This window comes from Oncorhynchus nerka, linkage group LG13 (assembly GCF_034236695.1).
Source record: "Oncorhynchus nerka isolate Pitt River linkage group LG13, Oner_Uvic_2.0, whole genome shotgun sequence".
NCBI lineage: Eukaryota > Metazoa > Chordata > Actinopteri > Salmoniformes > Salmonidae > Oncorhynchus > Oncorhynchus nerka.
The window spans coordinates 95,662,260-95,680,440 of NC_088408.1; the positions used below are offsets into that span (position 1 = coordinate 95,662,260).

General features: G+C 49.1%; 1 protein-coding gene across 1 annotated transcript in view; it reads left to right on the top strand.

Annotated features, from left to right (window-relative positions):
- Window positions 1-18,181, top strand: part of LOC115140712 (AP-4 complex accessory subunit RUSC2-like) — an 82,169-nt gene that overhangs the window by 8,653 nt on the left and 55,335 nt on the right. Inside the window, 2 exon segments of the mRNA XM_065026877.1 lie at window positions 9,234-10,899; window positions 11,176-11,442. Coding sequence (XP_064882949.1) covers window positions 9,439-10,899; window positions 11,176-11,442 — 1,728 coding nt within the window. The 5' untranslated portion in view covers window positions 9,234-9,438.

Consider the following 18,181-nt stretch of genomic DNA (forward strand, 5'->3'; position numbering starts at 1 on the left):
AATGTTTTCATGAAATGTATATTAAAACCATTTACTTGTGTTACAAAAGGTTAATACAAAAAGTGTTATATCTTGACATACATTGTCTCTTTGCAATCATTACCAATTAACATTTTTCAAAATGATCCCAGTTGGCACATTTAGGGTTATAAATATCTTGTCACTTTTACGGGTTGCAAATAATAGTATGGGACATTTAAACCCAACCAGATCCTTCAGACAATCCATTAATCCCATTTCAAGGGTCAACAGTGGGTGGGTGAATGCTAGCACATTAGACTAATGCTATTAGTTTTAGCCTGAATTTGTGTGGTTATTGTTGGCTTGTCCTCAGTGTGCTGACACGCTAGGCTATTGCTGTTAGCATCTGGTGTGGTGATTGTTTGCTTGTCCTCAGAGCGCTAAAATAAACTAATAGACGAGGCTAATCCTGTTAGCACCACTTTCCCTCTCTGGAAACAGAATCAGACAAGGAACTCTCAGCAACAGTGAAGCTGTCAGGTGGCTAATCAGTCACCGTTTGAAGGGTTATTCTTGCACCTGGCAGGAGAGGCATTTCAGTTAGCCTGGGAATTGCCCGCTGAGATTGAATGGACTTGACCCGCAATGCTAATCTGTAGCTCGCTCAGCAGATAGAGCAGTCTATTGTGTGTGTGTGTGTGTGTGTGTGTGTGTGTGTGTGTGTGTGTGTGTGTCTACTGTCTCTAACCAACACCTGCACTGTCAGTCTCTGTTCTAAAAGGTCAACATCTATTTATATATTTCTCTGACTCTGTCTCGCTGTCTCGCTGTCTCAGTCTCTCTGTCTCTTTGTCTCTCTATCTCTTTGTCTCTGTCTCTGTCTCTGTCTCTCTTTCTCTGTCATAGTCACAGCTTTCCTTAAGTTTGGGTCAGTCAAAGTGGTCAGGTATTCTGCCATTGTGTACTCTCTTTTTAGGGCCAAATAGCGTTCAAGTTTGCTCTGTTTATTTGTTAATTCTTTCCAATGTGTCAAGTAATTATCTTTTTGTATTTCTCGTGATTTGGTTGGGTCTAATTATATTGCTGTCCTGGGGCTCTATTTGTGTTTGTGAATAGTCCCAGGACCAGACTGCTCTAGGTTCATCTCTGTAGGTGATGGCTTTGTTATGGAAGGTTTGGGAATCGCTTCCTTTTAGGTGGTTGTAGAATTTAATCTAGTGTCTTTTCTGTATTTTGATAATTAGCGGGTATCGGCCTAATTCTGCTCTGCATGCATTATTTGGTGTTTTACATTGTACACAGAGGATATTTTTGCAGAATTCTGCATGCAGAGTCTCAATTTGGTGTTTGTCCCATTTTGTGAAGTCTTGGTTGGTGAGCGGACCCCAGACCTCACAGCCATAAAGGGCAATGTGCTCTATAACTTTTTCAAGTATTTTTAGCCAGATCCTAATTGGTATGTTGAATTTTATGTTCCTTTTGATGGCATAGAAGGCCCTTCTTGCCTTGTCTCTCAGATCGTTCACAGCTTTGTGGAAGTTACCTGTGGCGCTGATGTTTAGGCCAAGGTTTATATAGTTTTTTTGTGTGCTTTAGGGCAATGTTGTCTAGATGGAATTTGTATTTGTGGTCCTGGTGACTGGACCTTTTTTGGAACACCAAATTTAAGTCTTTCTGAGATTTACTGTCAGGGCCCAGGTCTGGCAGAATCTGTGCATAAGATCTAGGTGCTGCTGTAGGCCCTCCTTGGTTGGTGGCAGAAGCACCAGATCATCAGCAAACAGTAGACATTTGACTTCAGATTCTAGTAGGGTGATGCCGGGTGCTGCAGACTATTCTAGTGCCCTCGCCAATACGTTGATATATACGTTGAAGAGGGTGGGGCTTAAATCAAATCAAATCAAATCAAATTGATTTATATAGCCCTTCGTACATCAGCTGATATCTCAAAGTGCTGTACAGAAACCCAGCCTAAAACCCCAAACAGCAAGCAATGCAGGTGTAGAAGCACGGTGGCTAGGAAAAACTCCCTAGAAAGGCCAAAACCTAGGAAGAAACCTAGAGAGGAACCAGGCTATGTGGGGTGGCCAGTCCTCTTCTGGCTGTGCCGGGTGGAGATTATAACAGAACATGGCCAAGATGTTCAAATGTTCATAAATGACCAGCATAGTCGAATAATAATAAGGCAGAACAGTTGAAACTGGAGCAGCAGCATGGCCAGGTGGACTGGGGACAGCAAAGAGTCATCATGTCAGGTAGTCCTGGGGCATGGTCCTAGGGCTCAGGTCCTCCGAGACAGAGAAAGAAAGAGAGAAGGAGAGAATTAGAGAACGCACACTTAGATTCACACAGGACACCGAATAGGACAGGAGAAGTACTCCAGATATAACAAACTGACCCTAGCCCCCCGACACATAAACTACTGCAGCATAAATACTGGAGGCTGAGACAGGAGGGGTCAGGAGACACTGTGGCCCCATCCGAGGACACCCCCGGACAGGGCCAAACAGGAAGGATATAACCCCACCCACTTTGCCAAAGCACAGCCCCCACACCACTAGAGGGATATCTTCAACCACCAACTTACCATCCTGAGACAAGGCTGAGTATAGCCCACAAAGATCTCCGCCACGGCACAACCCAAGGGGGGCGCCAACCCAGACAGGATGACCACAACAGTGAATCAACCCACTCAGGTGACGCACCCCCTCCAGGGACGGCATGAGAAAGCCCCAGTAAGCCAGTGACTCAGCCCCTGTAATAGGGTTAGAGGCAGAGAATCCCAGTGGAAAGAGGGGAACCGAACAGGCAGAGACAGCAAGAGCGGTTCGTTGCTCCAGAGCCTTTCCGTTCACCCTCCCACTCCTGGGCCAGACTACACTCAATCATATGACCCACTGAAGAGATGAGTCTTCAGTAAAGACTTAAAGGTTGAGACCGAGTTTGCGTCTCTGACATGGGTAGGCAGACCGTTCCATAAAAATGGAGCTCTATAGGAGAAAGCCCTGCCTCCAGCTGTTTGCTTAGAAATTCTAGGGACAATTAGGAGGCCTGCGTCTTGTGACCGTAGCGTACGTGTAGGTATGTACGGCAGGACCAAATCAGAGAGATAGGTAGGAGCAAGCCCATGTAATGCTTTGTAGGTTAGCAGTAAAACCTTGAAATCATCCCTTGCTTTGACAGGAAGCCAGTGTAGAGAGGCTAGCACTGGAGTAATATGATCAAATTTTTTGGTTCTAGTCAGGATTCTAGCAGCCGTATTTAGCACTAACTGAAGTTTATTTAGTGCTTTATCCGGGTAGCCGGAAAGTAGAGCATTGCAGTAGTCTAACCTAGAAGTGACAAAAGCATGGATACATTTTTCTGCATCATTTTTGGACAGAAAGTTTCTGATTTTTGCAATGTTACTTAGATGGAAAAAAGCTGTCCTTGAAATTGTCTTGATATGTTCTTCAAAAGAGAGATCAGGGTCCAGAGTAACGCCGAGGTCCTTCACAGTTTTATTTGAGACGACTGTACAACCATTAAGATTAATTGTCAGATTCAACAGAAGATCTCATTGTTTCTTGGGACCTAGAACAAGCATCTCTGTTTTGTCCGAGTTTAATAGTAGAAAGTTTGCAGCCATCCACTTCCTTATGTCTGAAACACATGCTTCTGCGAGGGCAATTTTGGGGCTTCACCATGTTTCATTGAAATGTACAGCTGTGTGTCATCCGCATAGCAGTGAAAATTAACATTATGTTTTCGAATAACATCCCCAAGAGGTAAAATATATAGTGAAAACAATAGTGGTCCTAAAACGGAACCTTGAGGAACACCGAAATTTACAGTTGATTTGTCAGAGGACAAACCATTCACAGAGACAAACTGATGTCTTTCCGACAGATAAGATCTAAACCAGGCCAGAACTTGTCCGTGTAGACCAATTTGGGTTTCCAATCTCTCCAAAAGAATGTGGTGATCGATGGTATCAAAAGCAGCACTAAGGTCTAGGAGCACGAGGACAGATGCAGAGCCTCGGTCCGATGCCATTAAAATGTAATTTACCACCTTCACAAGTGCCGTCTCAGTGCTATGATGGGGTCAGCCTTCTCTAAAAATTTTGAGAGGAATGGAAGATTCGATATAGGCCGATAGTTTTTTATATTTTCTGGGTCAAAGTTTGGCTTTTTCAAGAGAGGCTTTATTACTGCCACTTTTAGTGAGTTTGGTACACATCCCGTGGATAGAGAGCCGTTTATTATGTTCAACATAGGAGGGCCAAGCACAGGAAGCAGCTCTTTCAGTAGTTTAGTTGGAATAGGGTCCAGTATGCAGCTTGAAGGTTTAGAGGCCATGATTATTTTCATCATTGTGTCAAGAGATATAGTACTAAAACACTTGAGCGTCTCTCTTGATCCTAGGTCCTGGCAGAGTTGTGCAGACTGAGGTTTGGAGGAATACGCAGATTTAAAGAGGAGTCCGTAATTTGCTTTCTAATAATCATAATCTTTTCCTCAAAGAAGTTCATGAATTTATCACTGGTAAAGTGAAAGTCATTCTCTCTTGGGGAATGCTGCTTTTTAGTTAGCTTTGCGACAGTATCAAAAAGGAATTTCAGATTGTTCTTATTATCCTCAATTAAGTTAGAAAAATAGGATGATCGAGCAGCAGTAAGGGCTCTTCGGGACTGCACGGTACTGTCTTTCCAAGCTAGTCGGAAGACTTCCAGTTTGGTGTGGCGCCATTTCCGTTCCAATTTTCTGGAAGCTTGCTTCAGAGCTCGGGTATTTTCTGTGTACCAGGGAGCTAGTTTCTTATGAGAAATGTTTTTAGATTTTAGGGGTGCAACTGCATCTAGGGTATTGCGCAAGGTTAAATTGAGTTCCTCAGTTAGGTGGTTAACTGATTTTTGTCCTCTGGCGTCCTTGGGTAGACAGAGGGAATCTGGAAGGACATGAAGGAATCTCTGTGCTGTCTGTGAATTTATAGCACGACTTTTGATGTTCCTTGGTTGGGGTCTGAGCAGATTATTTGTTGCAATTGCAAACGTAATAAAATGGTGGTCCGATAGTCCAGGATTATGAGGAAAAACATTAAGATCCACAACATTTATTCCATGGGACAAAACTAGGTACAGCGTATGACTGTGACAGTGAGTGGGTCCAGAGACATGTTGGACAAAACCCACTGAGTCGATGATGGCTCCGAAAGCCTTTTGGAGTGGGTCTGTGGACTTTTCCATGTGAATATTAAAGTCACCAAAGATTAGAATATTATCTGCTATGACTACAAGGTCCGATAGGAATTCAGGGAACTCAGTGAGAAACGCTGTATATGGCCTAGGAGGCCTGTAAACAGTAGCTATAAAATGTGATTGAGTAGGCTGCATAGATTTCATGACTAGAAGCTCAAAAGACGAAAACGTCATTTTTTTTTTTGTCAATTGAAATTTGCTATCGTAAATGTTAGCAACACCTCCGCCTTTGCGGGATGCACGGGGGATATGGTCACTAGTGTAGCCAGGAGGTGAGGCTTCATTTAACACAGTAAATTCATCAGGTTTAAGCCATGTTTCAGTCAGGCCAATCACATCAAGGTTATGATCAGTGATTAGTTCATTGACTATAATTGCCTTTGAAGTAAGGGATCTAACATTAAGTAGCCCTATTTTGAGATGTGAGGTATCATGATCTCTTTCAGTAATGACAGGAATGGAGGTGGTCTTTATCCTAGTGATATTGCTAAGGCGAACACCGCCATGTTTAGTTTTGCCCAACCTAGGTCGAGGCACAGACATGGTCTCAATGGTGATAGCTGACCTGACTACACTGACTGTGCTAGTGGCAGACTCCACTATGCTGGCAGGCTGGCTAACAGCCTGCTGCCTGGCCTGCACCTTATTTCATTGTGGAGCTAGAGGAGTTAGAGCCCTGTCTATGTTGGTAGATAAGATGAGAGCACCCCTCCAGCTAGGATGGAGTCCGTCACTCCTCAGCAGATCAGGCTTGGTCCTGTTTGTGGGTGAGTCCCAGAAAGAGGGCCAATTATCTACAAATTCTATCTTTTGGGAGGGGCAGAAAACAGTTTTCAACCAGCGATTGAGTTGTGAGACTCTGCTGTAGAGCTCATCACTCCCCCTAACTGGGAGGGAGCCAGAGACAATTACTCGATGCCGACACATCTTTCTAGCTGATTAAGCTGCTTAAGCTGCGTCTGTGTGTGTTTTTAACCGCACACTTGTTGTTTGTGTACATGGATTTTATAACATTGTCTGTTCTTCCCCCAACTCCACTTTCCATCTGTCACGACTTCCGCCAAAGTCGGTTCCTCTCCTTGTTCGGGCGGCGCTCGGCGGTCGACGTCACCGGTCTTCTAGGCATCGCCACTCCACCTTTTATTTTCCATTTGTTTTGTCTTGTCTTCCCTCACACCTGGTTTACATTCTCTCATCAATCTATGTGTATATTATCCTCTGCCCCCCCCATGTCTGTGTGTGTAATTGTTCGTTACATTTATTGTGTGACGCGTCAGGCTGTTTTTTTCCCGGGTATTGTTTCAACCCGGGGTATTGTATTGTTGTTCATTATTTTATGTGACCAGTGCGCTATTTCACTTTTGCCTTTGCCTTTGGCTGGAGTGTTGTGACGCTGTTGTATGTCACAGAGGAGCGGCCCATTGATCCTTCACCCATACTCCCGGCCTCCTGCCTTGTGGCGCCGGTAGTGTGGGAGCTGAACACGGACATTGAGCAGGCGTTATGTGCAGTTCCCGCTCCCCTCCATTGTCCCGTGGGGCGTCAGTACGTTCTGTCTGCTGTTCGTGGCCTGCTGATCTATTGGGCCCACATGTCACCCTCCACTGGTCATCCGGGCATCGGTCAGATGGTGCGCTGTCTGAGTGGGAAGTACTGGTGGCCCACTTTGGCTAAGGACGTGAGGGTTTATGTTTCCTCCTGCTCGGTGTGTGCCCAGTGTAAGGCTCCTAGGCACCTACCAAGAGGTAAGCTACACCCCTTACCCGTTCCACAACAGCCATGGTCGCACCTGTTGATCGATTTCCTGACACTACAGGGAAATTCCACGATCCTGGTTGTTGTGGATCGTTTCTCTAAGTCCTGCCGTCTCCTTCCTCTGCACGGTCTCCCTACGGCCCTACAGACTGCGGAGGCCCTGTTTACACACATCTTCCGGCACTACGGGGTGCCTGAGGATATTGTGTCTGATCGGGGTTCCCGGTTCACTTCGAGGGTGTGGAAGGCGTTCTTGGAGCGTCTGGGGGTGTCGATCAGCTTTACCCGGGGTTTTCACCCCGAGAGTAATGGGCAGGTGGAGAGAGTGAACCTGGATGTGGGTAGGTTTCTGCGATCCTATTGCCAGGACTGGCCGGGGGAGTGACCAGTGTGCTATTTCACATTTGCCTTTGGCTGGAGTGTTGTGACGCTGTTGCGTCCGACTTGTGCTTCTGCCAATTAAAGTGTGTTCACTCATCTCTGCTCTCCTGCACCTGACTCCAGTTGACCAGTTGCGCACACAGTCTGACAGAATTACACACCACCATGGAGTCAGCAGGAGCAGGTACCCCAGCATCAATTTGTATAGCCGACCCTCATGCCAAATTGAGTCGAAGGCTTTTTTTTAAATCAACAAAGCATGAGAAGACTTTGCCTTTGTTTTGGTTTATTTGTTTGTCAATTAGGGTGTTCAGGGTGAATGTGTGGTCTGTTGTACAATAATTTGGTAAAATGGCAATTTGACATTTGCTCATTACATTGTTTTCACTGCAGAAATGTTTGAGTGTGCTGTTAATGATAATGCAGAGGATTTTCCCGAGGTTTCTTTTGTAGATTGTAGATTGGGGTGATCAGTCCTTGGTTCCTGTCTGTCTGTCTGTCTGTCTGTCTGTCTGTCTGTCTGTCTGTCTGTCTGTCTGTCTGTCTGTCTGTCTGTCTGTCTGTCTGTCTGTCTGTCTGTCTGTCTGTCTGTCTTTCTGTCTGTCTGTCTGTCTGTCTGTCTGTCTGTCTGTCTGTCTGTCTGTCTGTCTGTCTGTCTGTCTGGCTGGCTGGCTGTCTGTCTGTCTGTCTTTCTTTCTTCAGGATGATTCATCTTTCTAGGATTATTTCTGAGTTGGGATTACTCCTCCTGTTGAGTCTGGATTAGTCTGCCCCTGTGTCAGGGTGCGTATGAGGAAGCTGTCTAAATGTACGCATATCCAACGGATTTGAGTAGTTGTTAGTGATGAAAGTATGTAAAGATTGTGGAAGTCTTAAGATCTGTGAGCTCAAATGAGATGGGTGAGCTCATAGGCCTGTTTGACAGTCTGATGAAGCTGTGGTAGAGAGAGGAGAGTGAGAGGAGGACTTCACTGACTCCACCTCACGTGGCAGTGACTCATGAGTCATCCACTGCCGAACTGAATGAATGACAAGACCGGTTATTTAAGACTGGCGGCAGGTAGCCTAGCGGTTTGAGAAGCAAGCCAGCTACCAGAGTGTTGCCAGTTTGAATCCCAGTTGGGAAAATCAGTTGGGAAAATCAGATGTACTGTATGTAGCAATGACTACAACTAGAGCGCTATAAAGGTGCCATTTCTGACAAAGCCAATTGACAGTGTCTGGCGTTGGCGATTAATAACCACTCTGTCTTAATCAGCAGGGGGTTGTCGAATCATCAGAGCTCGAATCAGAGCTGGTATCAAATCCTAGATTCCATTGCCTGCCGTTGTGAGTTTTAGCAAGGCACTCAACCCCACACAACTATAGCTCCCAGGGTGCCAGCTCCCAGGGTGCCAGGCCCCAGGGTGCCAGGCCCCAGGGTGCCAGGCCCCTGCACCTATCCTAAACCTGTATGAACTGTATGTGTCTTTTTGATTTATTTTACCTTTAAAGGCAAGTCAGTTAAGAACAAATTCTTATTTTCAATGACGGCCTAGGAACAGTGGGTTAACTGCCTGTTCAGGGGCAGAACGACAGATTTGTACCTTGTCAGCTCGGGGATTCGAACTTGCAACCTTTCGGTTAGTAGTCAAACACTCTAACCAATAGGCTACCCTGCCGCCCTTTGAAGGGGGTGGGTTAAAAAAGTCCCCAAATTTGGGACCAATAAAGTGATGTTAATGTTAAGGACAGTGTCTTTTGGAGCCAAACCACAAGTTTCTTAAGATCTTCATATATCACATTGATATAAGTACGTTTTAAATTGTGTGTTTCTCTAATACTATCTCTCTCTCTCTCTCTCTCTCTCACTCACTCTCTCTCTCTTTCTCTCTCTTTCTCTCTCTCTCTCTTCCAGATGTACCACTCAGACCACAGAGTCAATTTCCCTGACCTCTCCTTCAGCATTCCAGGCCCTGGAACTTTGGGTTTAGCATCTAACCACTGAACCAACTCCCTGTCCGATACCCCTCCACATATCATATACCCCCTACCCCAGCACCCACACAGCCTTTCCCCCTGCCCCCTGTCTGAACCCCTATACCCGGGTACACCCAGGGACCATGGACAACCCCCCCAAGCTGTCTGGAGAGACCCTGATCGTTCACCACATCCCCCTGGTACACTGTCAGGTGACTGGTGGGCGGCAGGGCTGTGGTGGAGGAGGGGGGTCCCTGAAGAGATCAAACCCTTTCAGCTACCCAGAAACCCTGGGCTTGAGCCGCACCACCTCCCTTCCTGAGCAGGATGTACTCCAGAGGGAAGCCCTGGTATACAGCAGCCTCATCCAGACCTCCACAGGAGGAGGAGGAGAGGGAGAGGGAGGAGGAGGAGGAGGAGGGAGAGGAGGCAGCACGGGGAGCGATGATTCGTCGGTGACATCCAGTAACTGCGAGGACCAGGTGATGGTGATGGTGGCCCACACTATGCCCAGGGTGAAGCCAAGAGAACAGGTCAACAACCCACTCCGGCTCCGTCACAACCCTTTTCTGCTCAACACGGAGGAGGATGATGATGATGAGGAGGAGGAAGAGGAGGAAGATGATGGTGATAACCTGAACGGTTACTTGGAAGACTCCTCCTTTCATCTCCATGGCGATACAAACTCCGCCCTGGACGAGGAGGGAGACGGGATTGCACCCTTTCACCTCCACGACCTGGGGTCCACCACACACAAGCCCTTCCTGTTGCACAGCACCCTGGGTAAGCACTCTTGGGGCTGCTCAGGGAGGCTGGACTCCCTTAGGGGTGTGTCCTCTGATCTCTCCACCCACCTGGAGGGCCTGGACCTGCTGGGATTGGACAGTCCACGTCGCCACGGCAGCAGTGGCTCCACCCTCTCCATGGACTGCGGAGAGCAGGAGTGGGGTGAGGATGAGGAGGAGGAAGAGGATCACCCAATGAGGGGTGGGGGACGGGGCAGTAGCCAAGCTGACTCCTCCTCTTGCTCTGGCGCCGCCCACCAGCGCTGCTCCTGCTGCGGCCTCTCCCAGACATATCTTGAACATTTCCCGGAACCGTTTTCAGAGTCGTCGGAACGCCAGCTGGGCTACGCCAGCGACTCTTCCTGTAACAGCTCAGATGGCGTGCTGGTTAACTTCAGCGCCATCTATAATAACATGAACAACAGCATCCCGGCAACCTCTACCAAGCCGCCACCTCTGGCCACCACGACCACCAACCTCAATAGCTCCACCGACCAATCTTGCACTTCCTCTGTCTGCATATGCTCAGTGCTGGATGAGGAGACAGGGAGTCGAAGAGGCTCCGGAGGTGGGGGGGCTTTCTACCTAGACCTCCACACCTCCCCCACCGAACCCCCCCACCTCCACTCTCAACAACCCCCCTGCCCCTCCAGCAACACCCTGCCGTTACTCATCGAATCCCACTCTCACCCTCACCCCACCACCTCCTCCTGCACCTGCTCAGCTGAACACCAGGGGGCTCTAGACCTGGACTCCAACTGTAACTCCTATCACCCCCCCCACTCCGACTCAGGAAGTGACCTCATGTCCTGTCTGCGGGTATGAATCAATCAAATGTATTTTATAAAGCCCTTTTTTTTACATCAGAAATTGTCACAAAATGCTTTACAGTGTCAAATCCTAGCTGCTGTTGAGCTAGACATTTAACCACTAAAAAGTGCTTTCTGGGTGGTGTAGTATGGCTGCTCTGTGCTCCATCCTCTCCAAGCTGAGTGTCACAATTCAGTTAGTCTAGACCTTTGTGTACAATAAAGTCTTCTTTCTCTTCTTCTTTCTCTTCTTCTTCTTCTCCAACTTCTTTTTCTTCTTCTGTAGAGCCAGGCGCGTCTGGTGGTAACCACCCAGAACTACTATAAGCTGGTGACCTGTGACCTTAATTCTCCGTCGCCCCCGAGCCCTGCGGGAAGCTCCGCATCGGTTGCCAGCTGCTCTGACGAGCACAGCAAGGATAGCCCTGCCCCTGACACGCCCACCGCCACCCAGCCAACCGAATACTACCTGTTCAGGCGGCCACCGGGAGGAGAGGAGGAGGAGGAGGAAGAGGAGGAGGAGGAAGAGGAGGAGGGAGGAGAGTCATCACAGGTGAGTGGAGTAGGATATTAGTTCAGTTCAGAATCAGACATAGTGTTATTTGAATGAGGTTTGCTAGATAGGTTAAAGAGGTGGATCAGTTACTGGAAGGTTGTTGGTTCAAGTCCTGTTCCAGGCCATATCAAAGGTTTCAGATCAGGTTACAGATCAGTACAACCATCCACTACTGTTGAAGGAGAAAGTCCCCTACTGGAGGGCTGCAGGTTACAGATCAGTACAACCATCCCCTACTGGAGGGCTGCAGGTTACAGATCAGTACAACCATCCACTACTGTTGAAGGAGAAAGTCCCCTACTGGAGGGCTGCAGGTTCCAGATCAGTACAACCATCCCCTACTGGAGGGCTGCAGGTTCCAGATCAGTACAACCATCCCCTACTGGAGGGCTGCAGGTTCCAGATCAGTACAACCATCCCCTACTGGAGGGCTGCAGGTTACAGATCAGTACAACCATCCACTACTGTTGAAGGAGAAAGTCCCCTACTGGAGGGCTGCAGGTTACAGATCAGTACAACCATCCCCTACTGGAGGGCTGCAGGTTCCAGATCAGTACAACCATCCACTACTGTTGAAGGAGAAAGTCCCCTACTGGAGGGCTGCAGGTTCCAGATCAGTACAACCATCCACTACTGTTGAAGGGGAAAGTCCCCTACTGGAGGGCTGCAGGTTACAGATCAGTACAACCATCCCCTACTGGAGGGCTGCAGGTTACAGATCAGTACAACCATCCCCTACTGGAGGGCTGCAGGTTCCAGATCAGTACAACCATCCACTACTGTTGAAGGAGAAAGTCCCCTACTGGAGGGCTGCAGGTTACAGATCAGTACAACCATCCCCTACTGTTGAAGGAGAAAGTCCCCTACTGGAGGGCTGCAGGTTACAGATCAGTACAACCATCCACTACTGTTGAAGGAGAGAGTCCCCTACTGGAGGGCTGCAGGTTACAGATCAGTACAACCATCCCCTACTGTTGAAGGAGAAAGTCCCCTACTGGAGGGCTGCAGGTTTCAGATCAGTACAACCATCCACTACTGTTGAAGGGGAAAGTCCCCTACTGGAGGGCTGCTGGTTACAGATCAGTACAACCATCCCCTACTGGAGGGCTGCAGGTTACAGATCAGTACAACCATCCCCTACTGGAGGGCTGCAGGTTACAGATCAGTACAACCATCCACTACTGTTGAAGGAGAAAGTCCCCTACTGGAGGGCTGCAGGTTCCAGATCAGTACAACCATCCCCTACTGGAGGGCTGCAGGTTACAGATCAGTACAACCATCCCCTACTGGAGGGCTGCAGGTTTCAGATCAGTACAACCATCCACTACTGTTGAAGGAGAAAGTCCCCTACTGGAGGGCTGCAGGTTACAGATCAGTACAACCATCCCCTACTGTTGAAGGAGAAAGTCCCCTACTGGAGGGCTGCAGGTTACAGATCAGTACAACCATCCCCTACTGGAGGGCTGCAGGTTACAGATCAGTACAACCATCCCCTACTGGAGGGCTGCAGGTTTCAGATCAGTACAACCATCCACTACTGTTGAAGGAGAAAGTCCCCTACTGGAGGGCTGCAGGTTACAGATCAGTACAACCATCCACTACTGTTGAAGGAGAAAGTCCCCTACTGGAGGGCTGCAGGTTCCAGATCAGTACAACCATCCACTACTGTTGAAGGAGAAAGTCCCCTACTGGAGGGCTGCAGGTTACAGATCAGTACAACCATCCACTACTGTTGAAGGAGAAAGTCCCCTACTGGAGGGCTGCAGGTTACAGATCAGTACAACCATCCACTACTGTTGAAGGAGAAAGTCCCCTACTGGAGGGCTGCAGGTTCCAGATCAGTACAACCATCCCCTACTGTTGAAGGGGAAAGTCCCCTACTGGAGGGCTGCAGGTTACAGATCAGTACAACCATCCCCTACTGTTGAAGGGGAAAGTCCCCTACTGGAGGGCTGCAGGTTACAGATCAGTACAACCATCCACTACTGTTGAAGGAGAAAGTCCCCTACTGGAGGGCTGCAGGTTACAGATCAGTAAAACCATCCCCTACTGTTGAAGGGGAAAGTCCCCTACTGGAGGGCTGCAGGTTACAGATCAGTACAACCATCCACTACTGTTGAAGGAGAAAGTCCCCTACTGGAGGGCTGCAGGTTACAGATCAGTACAACCATCCCCTACTGTTGAAGGGGAAAGTCCCCTACTGGAGGGCTGCTGGTTACAGATCAGTACAACCATCCCCTACTGTTGAAGGAGAAAGTCCCCTACTGGAGGGCTGCAGGTTACAGATCAGTACAACCATCCACTACTGTTGAAGGGGAAAGTCCCCTACTGGAGGGCTGCAGGTTCCAGATCAGTACAACCATCCACTACTGTTGAAGGAGAAAGTCCCCTACTGGAGGGCTGCAGGTTACAGATCAGTACAACCATCCCCTACTGTTGATGGGGAAAGTCCCCTACTGGAGGGCTGCAGGTTCCAGATCAGTACAACCATCCCCTACTGTTGAAGGAGAAAGTCCCCTACTGGAGGGCTGCAGGTTACAGATCAGTACAACCATCCACTACTGTTGAAGGGAAAAGTCCCCTACTGGAGGGCTGCAGGTTACAGATCAGTACAACCATCCCCTACTGGAGGGCTGCAGGTTACAGATCAGTACAACCATCCACTACTGTTGAAGGAGAAAGTCCCCTACTGGAGGGCTGCAGGTTACAGATCAGTACAACCATCCACTACTGTTGAAGGGGAAAGTCCCCTACTGGAGGGCTGCAGGTTACAGATCAGTACAACCATCCCCTACTGTTGAAGGAGAAAGTCCCCTACTGGAGGGCTGCAGGTTACAGATCAGTACAACCATCCACTACTGTTGAAGGAGGAAGTCCCCTACTGGAGGGCTGCAGGTTACAGATCAGTACAACCATCCCCTACTGGAGGGCTGCAGGTTACAGATCAGTACAACCATCCCCTACTGGAGGGCTGCAGGTTCCAGATCAGTACAACCATCCACTACTGTTGAAGGAGAAAGTCCCCTACTGGAGGGCTGCAGGTTACAGATCAGTACAACCATCCACTACTGTTGAAGGAGAAAGTCCCCTACTGGAGGGCTGCAGGTTACAGATCAGTACAACCATCCCCTACTGTTGAAGGGGAAAGTCCCCTACTGGAGGGCTGCAGGTTACAGATCAGTACAACCATCCACTACTGTTGAAGGGGAAAGTCCCCTACTGGAGGGCTGCAGGTTACAGATCAGTACAACCTACCCCTACTGGAGGGCTGCAGGTTACAGATCAGTACAACCATCCACTACTGTTGAAGGGGAAAGTCCCCTACTGGAGGGCTGCAGGTTACAGATCAGTACAACCATCCACTACTGTTGAAGGAGAAAGTCCCCTACTGGAGGGCTGCAGGTTCCAGATCAGTACAACCATCCCCTACTGGAGGGCTGCAGGTTACAGATCAGTACAACCATCCCCTACTGTTGAAGGGGAAAGTCCCCTACTGGAGGGCTGCAGGTTATAGATCGGTACAGGCATCCACTACTGTTGAAGGAGAAGTCCCCTACTGGAGGGCTGCAGGTTACAGATCAGTACAGGCATCCACTACTGTTGAAGGGAAAAGTCCCCTACTGGAGGGATGCAGGTTACAGATCAGTACAACCATCCACTACTGTTGAAGGGGACTGGAGGGCTGCAGGTTCCAGATCAGTACAACCATCCACTACTGTTGAAGGAAAAAGTCCCCTACTGGAGGGCTGCTGGTTACAGATCAGTACAACCATCCCCTACTGGAGGGCTGCAGGTTCCAGATCAGTACAACCATCCCCTACTGGAGGGCTGCAGGTTACAGATCAGTACAACCATCCACTACTGTTGAAGGGGAAAGTCCCCTACTGGAGGGCTGCTGGTTACAGATCAGTACAACCATCCACTACTGTTGAAGGAGAAAGTCCCCTACTGGAGGGCTGCAGGTTCCAGATCAGTACAACCATCCACTACTGTTGAAGGAGAAAGTCCCCTACTGGAGGGCTGCAGGTTACAGATCAGTACAACCATCCACTACTGTTGAAGGAGAAAGTCCCCTACTGGAGGGCTGCAGGTTACAGATCAGTACAACCATCCCCTACTGGAGGGCTGCAGGTTACAGATCAGTACAACCATCCACTACTGTTGAAGGGGGAAGTCCCCTACTGGAGGGCTGCAGGTTCCAGATCAGTACAACCATCCACTACTGTTGAAGGAGAAAGTCCCCTACTGGAGGGCTGCAGGTTACAGATCAGTACAAACATCCACTACTGTTGAAGGGGAAAGTCCCCTACTGGAGGGCTGCAGGTTTCAGATCAGTACAACCATCCCCTACTGGAGGGCTGCAGGTTACAGATCAGTACAACCATCCCCTACTGTTGAAGGGGAAAGTCCCCTACTGGAGGGCTGCAGGTTTCAGATCAGTACAACCATCCCCTACTGGAGGGCTGCAGGTTACAGATCAGTACAACCATCCACTACTGTTGAAGGAGAAAGTCCCCTACTGGAGGGCTGCAGGTTCCAGATCAGTACAACCATCCACTACTGGAGGGCTGCAGGTTCCAGATCAGTACAACCATCCACTACTGTTGAAGGGGAAAGTCCCCTACTGGAGGGCTGCAGGTTCCAGATCAGTACAACCATCCACTACTGTTGAAGGGGAAAGTCCCCTACTGGAGGGCTGCAGGTTACAGATCAGTACAACCATCCACTACTGTTGAAGGGGAAAGTCCCCTACTGGAGGGCTGCAGGTTACAGATCAGTACAACCTACCCCTACTGGAGGGCTGCAGGTTACAGATCAGTACAACCATCCACTACTGTTGAAGGGGAAAGTCCCCTACTGGAGGGCTGCAGGTTACAGATCAGTACAACCATCCACTACTGTTGAAGGAGAAAGTCCCCTACTGGAGGGCTGCAGGTTCCAGATCAGTACAACCATCCCCTACTGGAGGGCTGCAGGTTACAGATCAGTACAACCATCCCCTACTGTTGAAGGGGAAAGTCCCCTACTGGAGGGCTGCAGGTTACAGATCAGTACAGGCATCCACTACTGTTGAAGGAGAAAGTCCCCTACTGGAGGGCTGCAGGTTACAGATCAGTACAGGCATCCACTACTGTTGAAGGGGAAAGTCCCCTACTGGAGGGATGCAGGTTACAGATCAGTACAACCATCCACTACTGTTGAAGGGGAAAGTCCCCTACTGGAGGGCTGCAGGTTCCAGATCAGTACAACCATCCACTACTGTTGAAGGAGAAAGTCCCCTACTGGAGGGCTGCTGGTTACAGATCAGTACAACCATCCCCTACTGGAGGGCTGCAGGTTCCAGATCAGTACAACCATCCCCTACTGGAGGGCTGCAGGTTACAGATCAGTACAACCATCCACTACTGTTGAAGGGGAAAGTCCCCTACTGGAGGGCTGCTGGTTACAGATCAGTACAACCATCCACTACTGTTGAAGGAGAAAGTCCCCTACTGGAGGGCTGCAGGTTCCAGATCAGTACAACCATCCACTACTGTTGAAGGAGAAAGTCCCCTACTGGAGGGCTGCAGGTTACAGATCAGTACAACCATCCACTACTGTTGAAGGAGAAAGTCCCCTACTGGAGGGCTGCAGGTTACAGATCAGTACAACCATCCCCTACTGGAGGGCTGCAGGTTACAGATCAGTACAACCATCCACTACTGTTGAAGGGGGAAGTCCCCTACTGGAGGGCTGCAGGTTCCAGATCAGTACAACCATCCACTACTGTTGAAGGAGAAAGTCCCCTACTGGAGGGCTGCAGGTTACAGATCAGTACAAACATCCACTACTGTTGAAGGGGAAAGTCCCCTACTGGAGGGCTGCAGGTTTCAGATCAGTACAACCATCCCCTACTGGAGGGCTGCAGGTTACAGATCAGTACAACCATCCCCTACTGTTGAAGGGGAAAGTCCCCTACTGGAGGGCTGCAGGTTTCAGATCAGTACAACCATCCCCTACTGGAGGGCTGCAGGTTACAGATCAGTACAACCATCCACTACTGTTGAAGGAGAAAGTCCCCTACTGGAGGGCTGCAGGTTCCAGATCAGTACAACCATCCACTACTGGAGGGCTGCAGGTTCCAGATCAGTACAACCATCCACTACTGTTGAAGGGGAAAGTCCCCTACTGGAGGGCTGCAGGTTCCAGATCAGTACAACCATCCACTACTGTTGAAGGAGAAAGTCCCCTACTGGAGGGCTGCAGGTTACAGATCAGTACAACCATCCACTACTGTTGAAGGAGAAAGTCCCCTACTGGAGGGCTGCAGGTTCCAGATCAGTACAACCATCCACTACTGTTGAAGGAGAAAGTCCCCTACTGGAGGGCTGCAGGTTCCAGATCAGTACAACCATCCACTACTGTTGAAGGAGAAAGTCCCCTACTGGAGGGCTGCAGGTTACAGATCAGTACAACCATCCCCTACTGTTGAAGGAGAAAGTCCCCTACTGGAGGGCTGCAGGTTACAGATCAGTACAACCATCCACTACTGTTGAAGGAGAAAGTCCCCTACTGGAGGGCTGCAGGTTACAGATCAGTACAACCATCCACTACTGTTGAAGGAGAAAGTCCCCTACTGGAGGGCTGCAGGTTCCAGATCAGTACAACCATCCCCTACTGGAGGGCTGCAGGTTCCAGATCAGTACAACCATCCACTACTGTTGAAGGGGAAAGTCCCCTACTGGAGGGCTGCAGG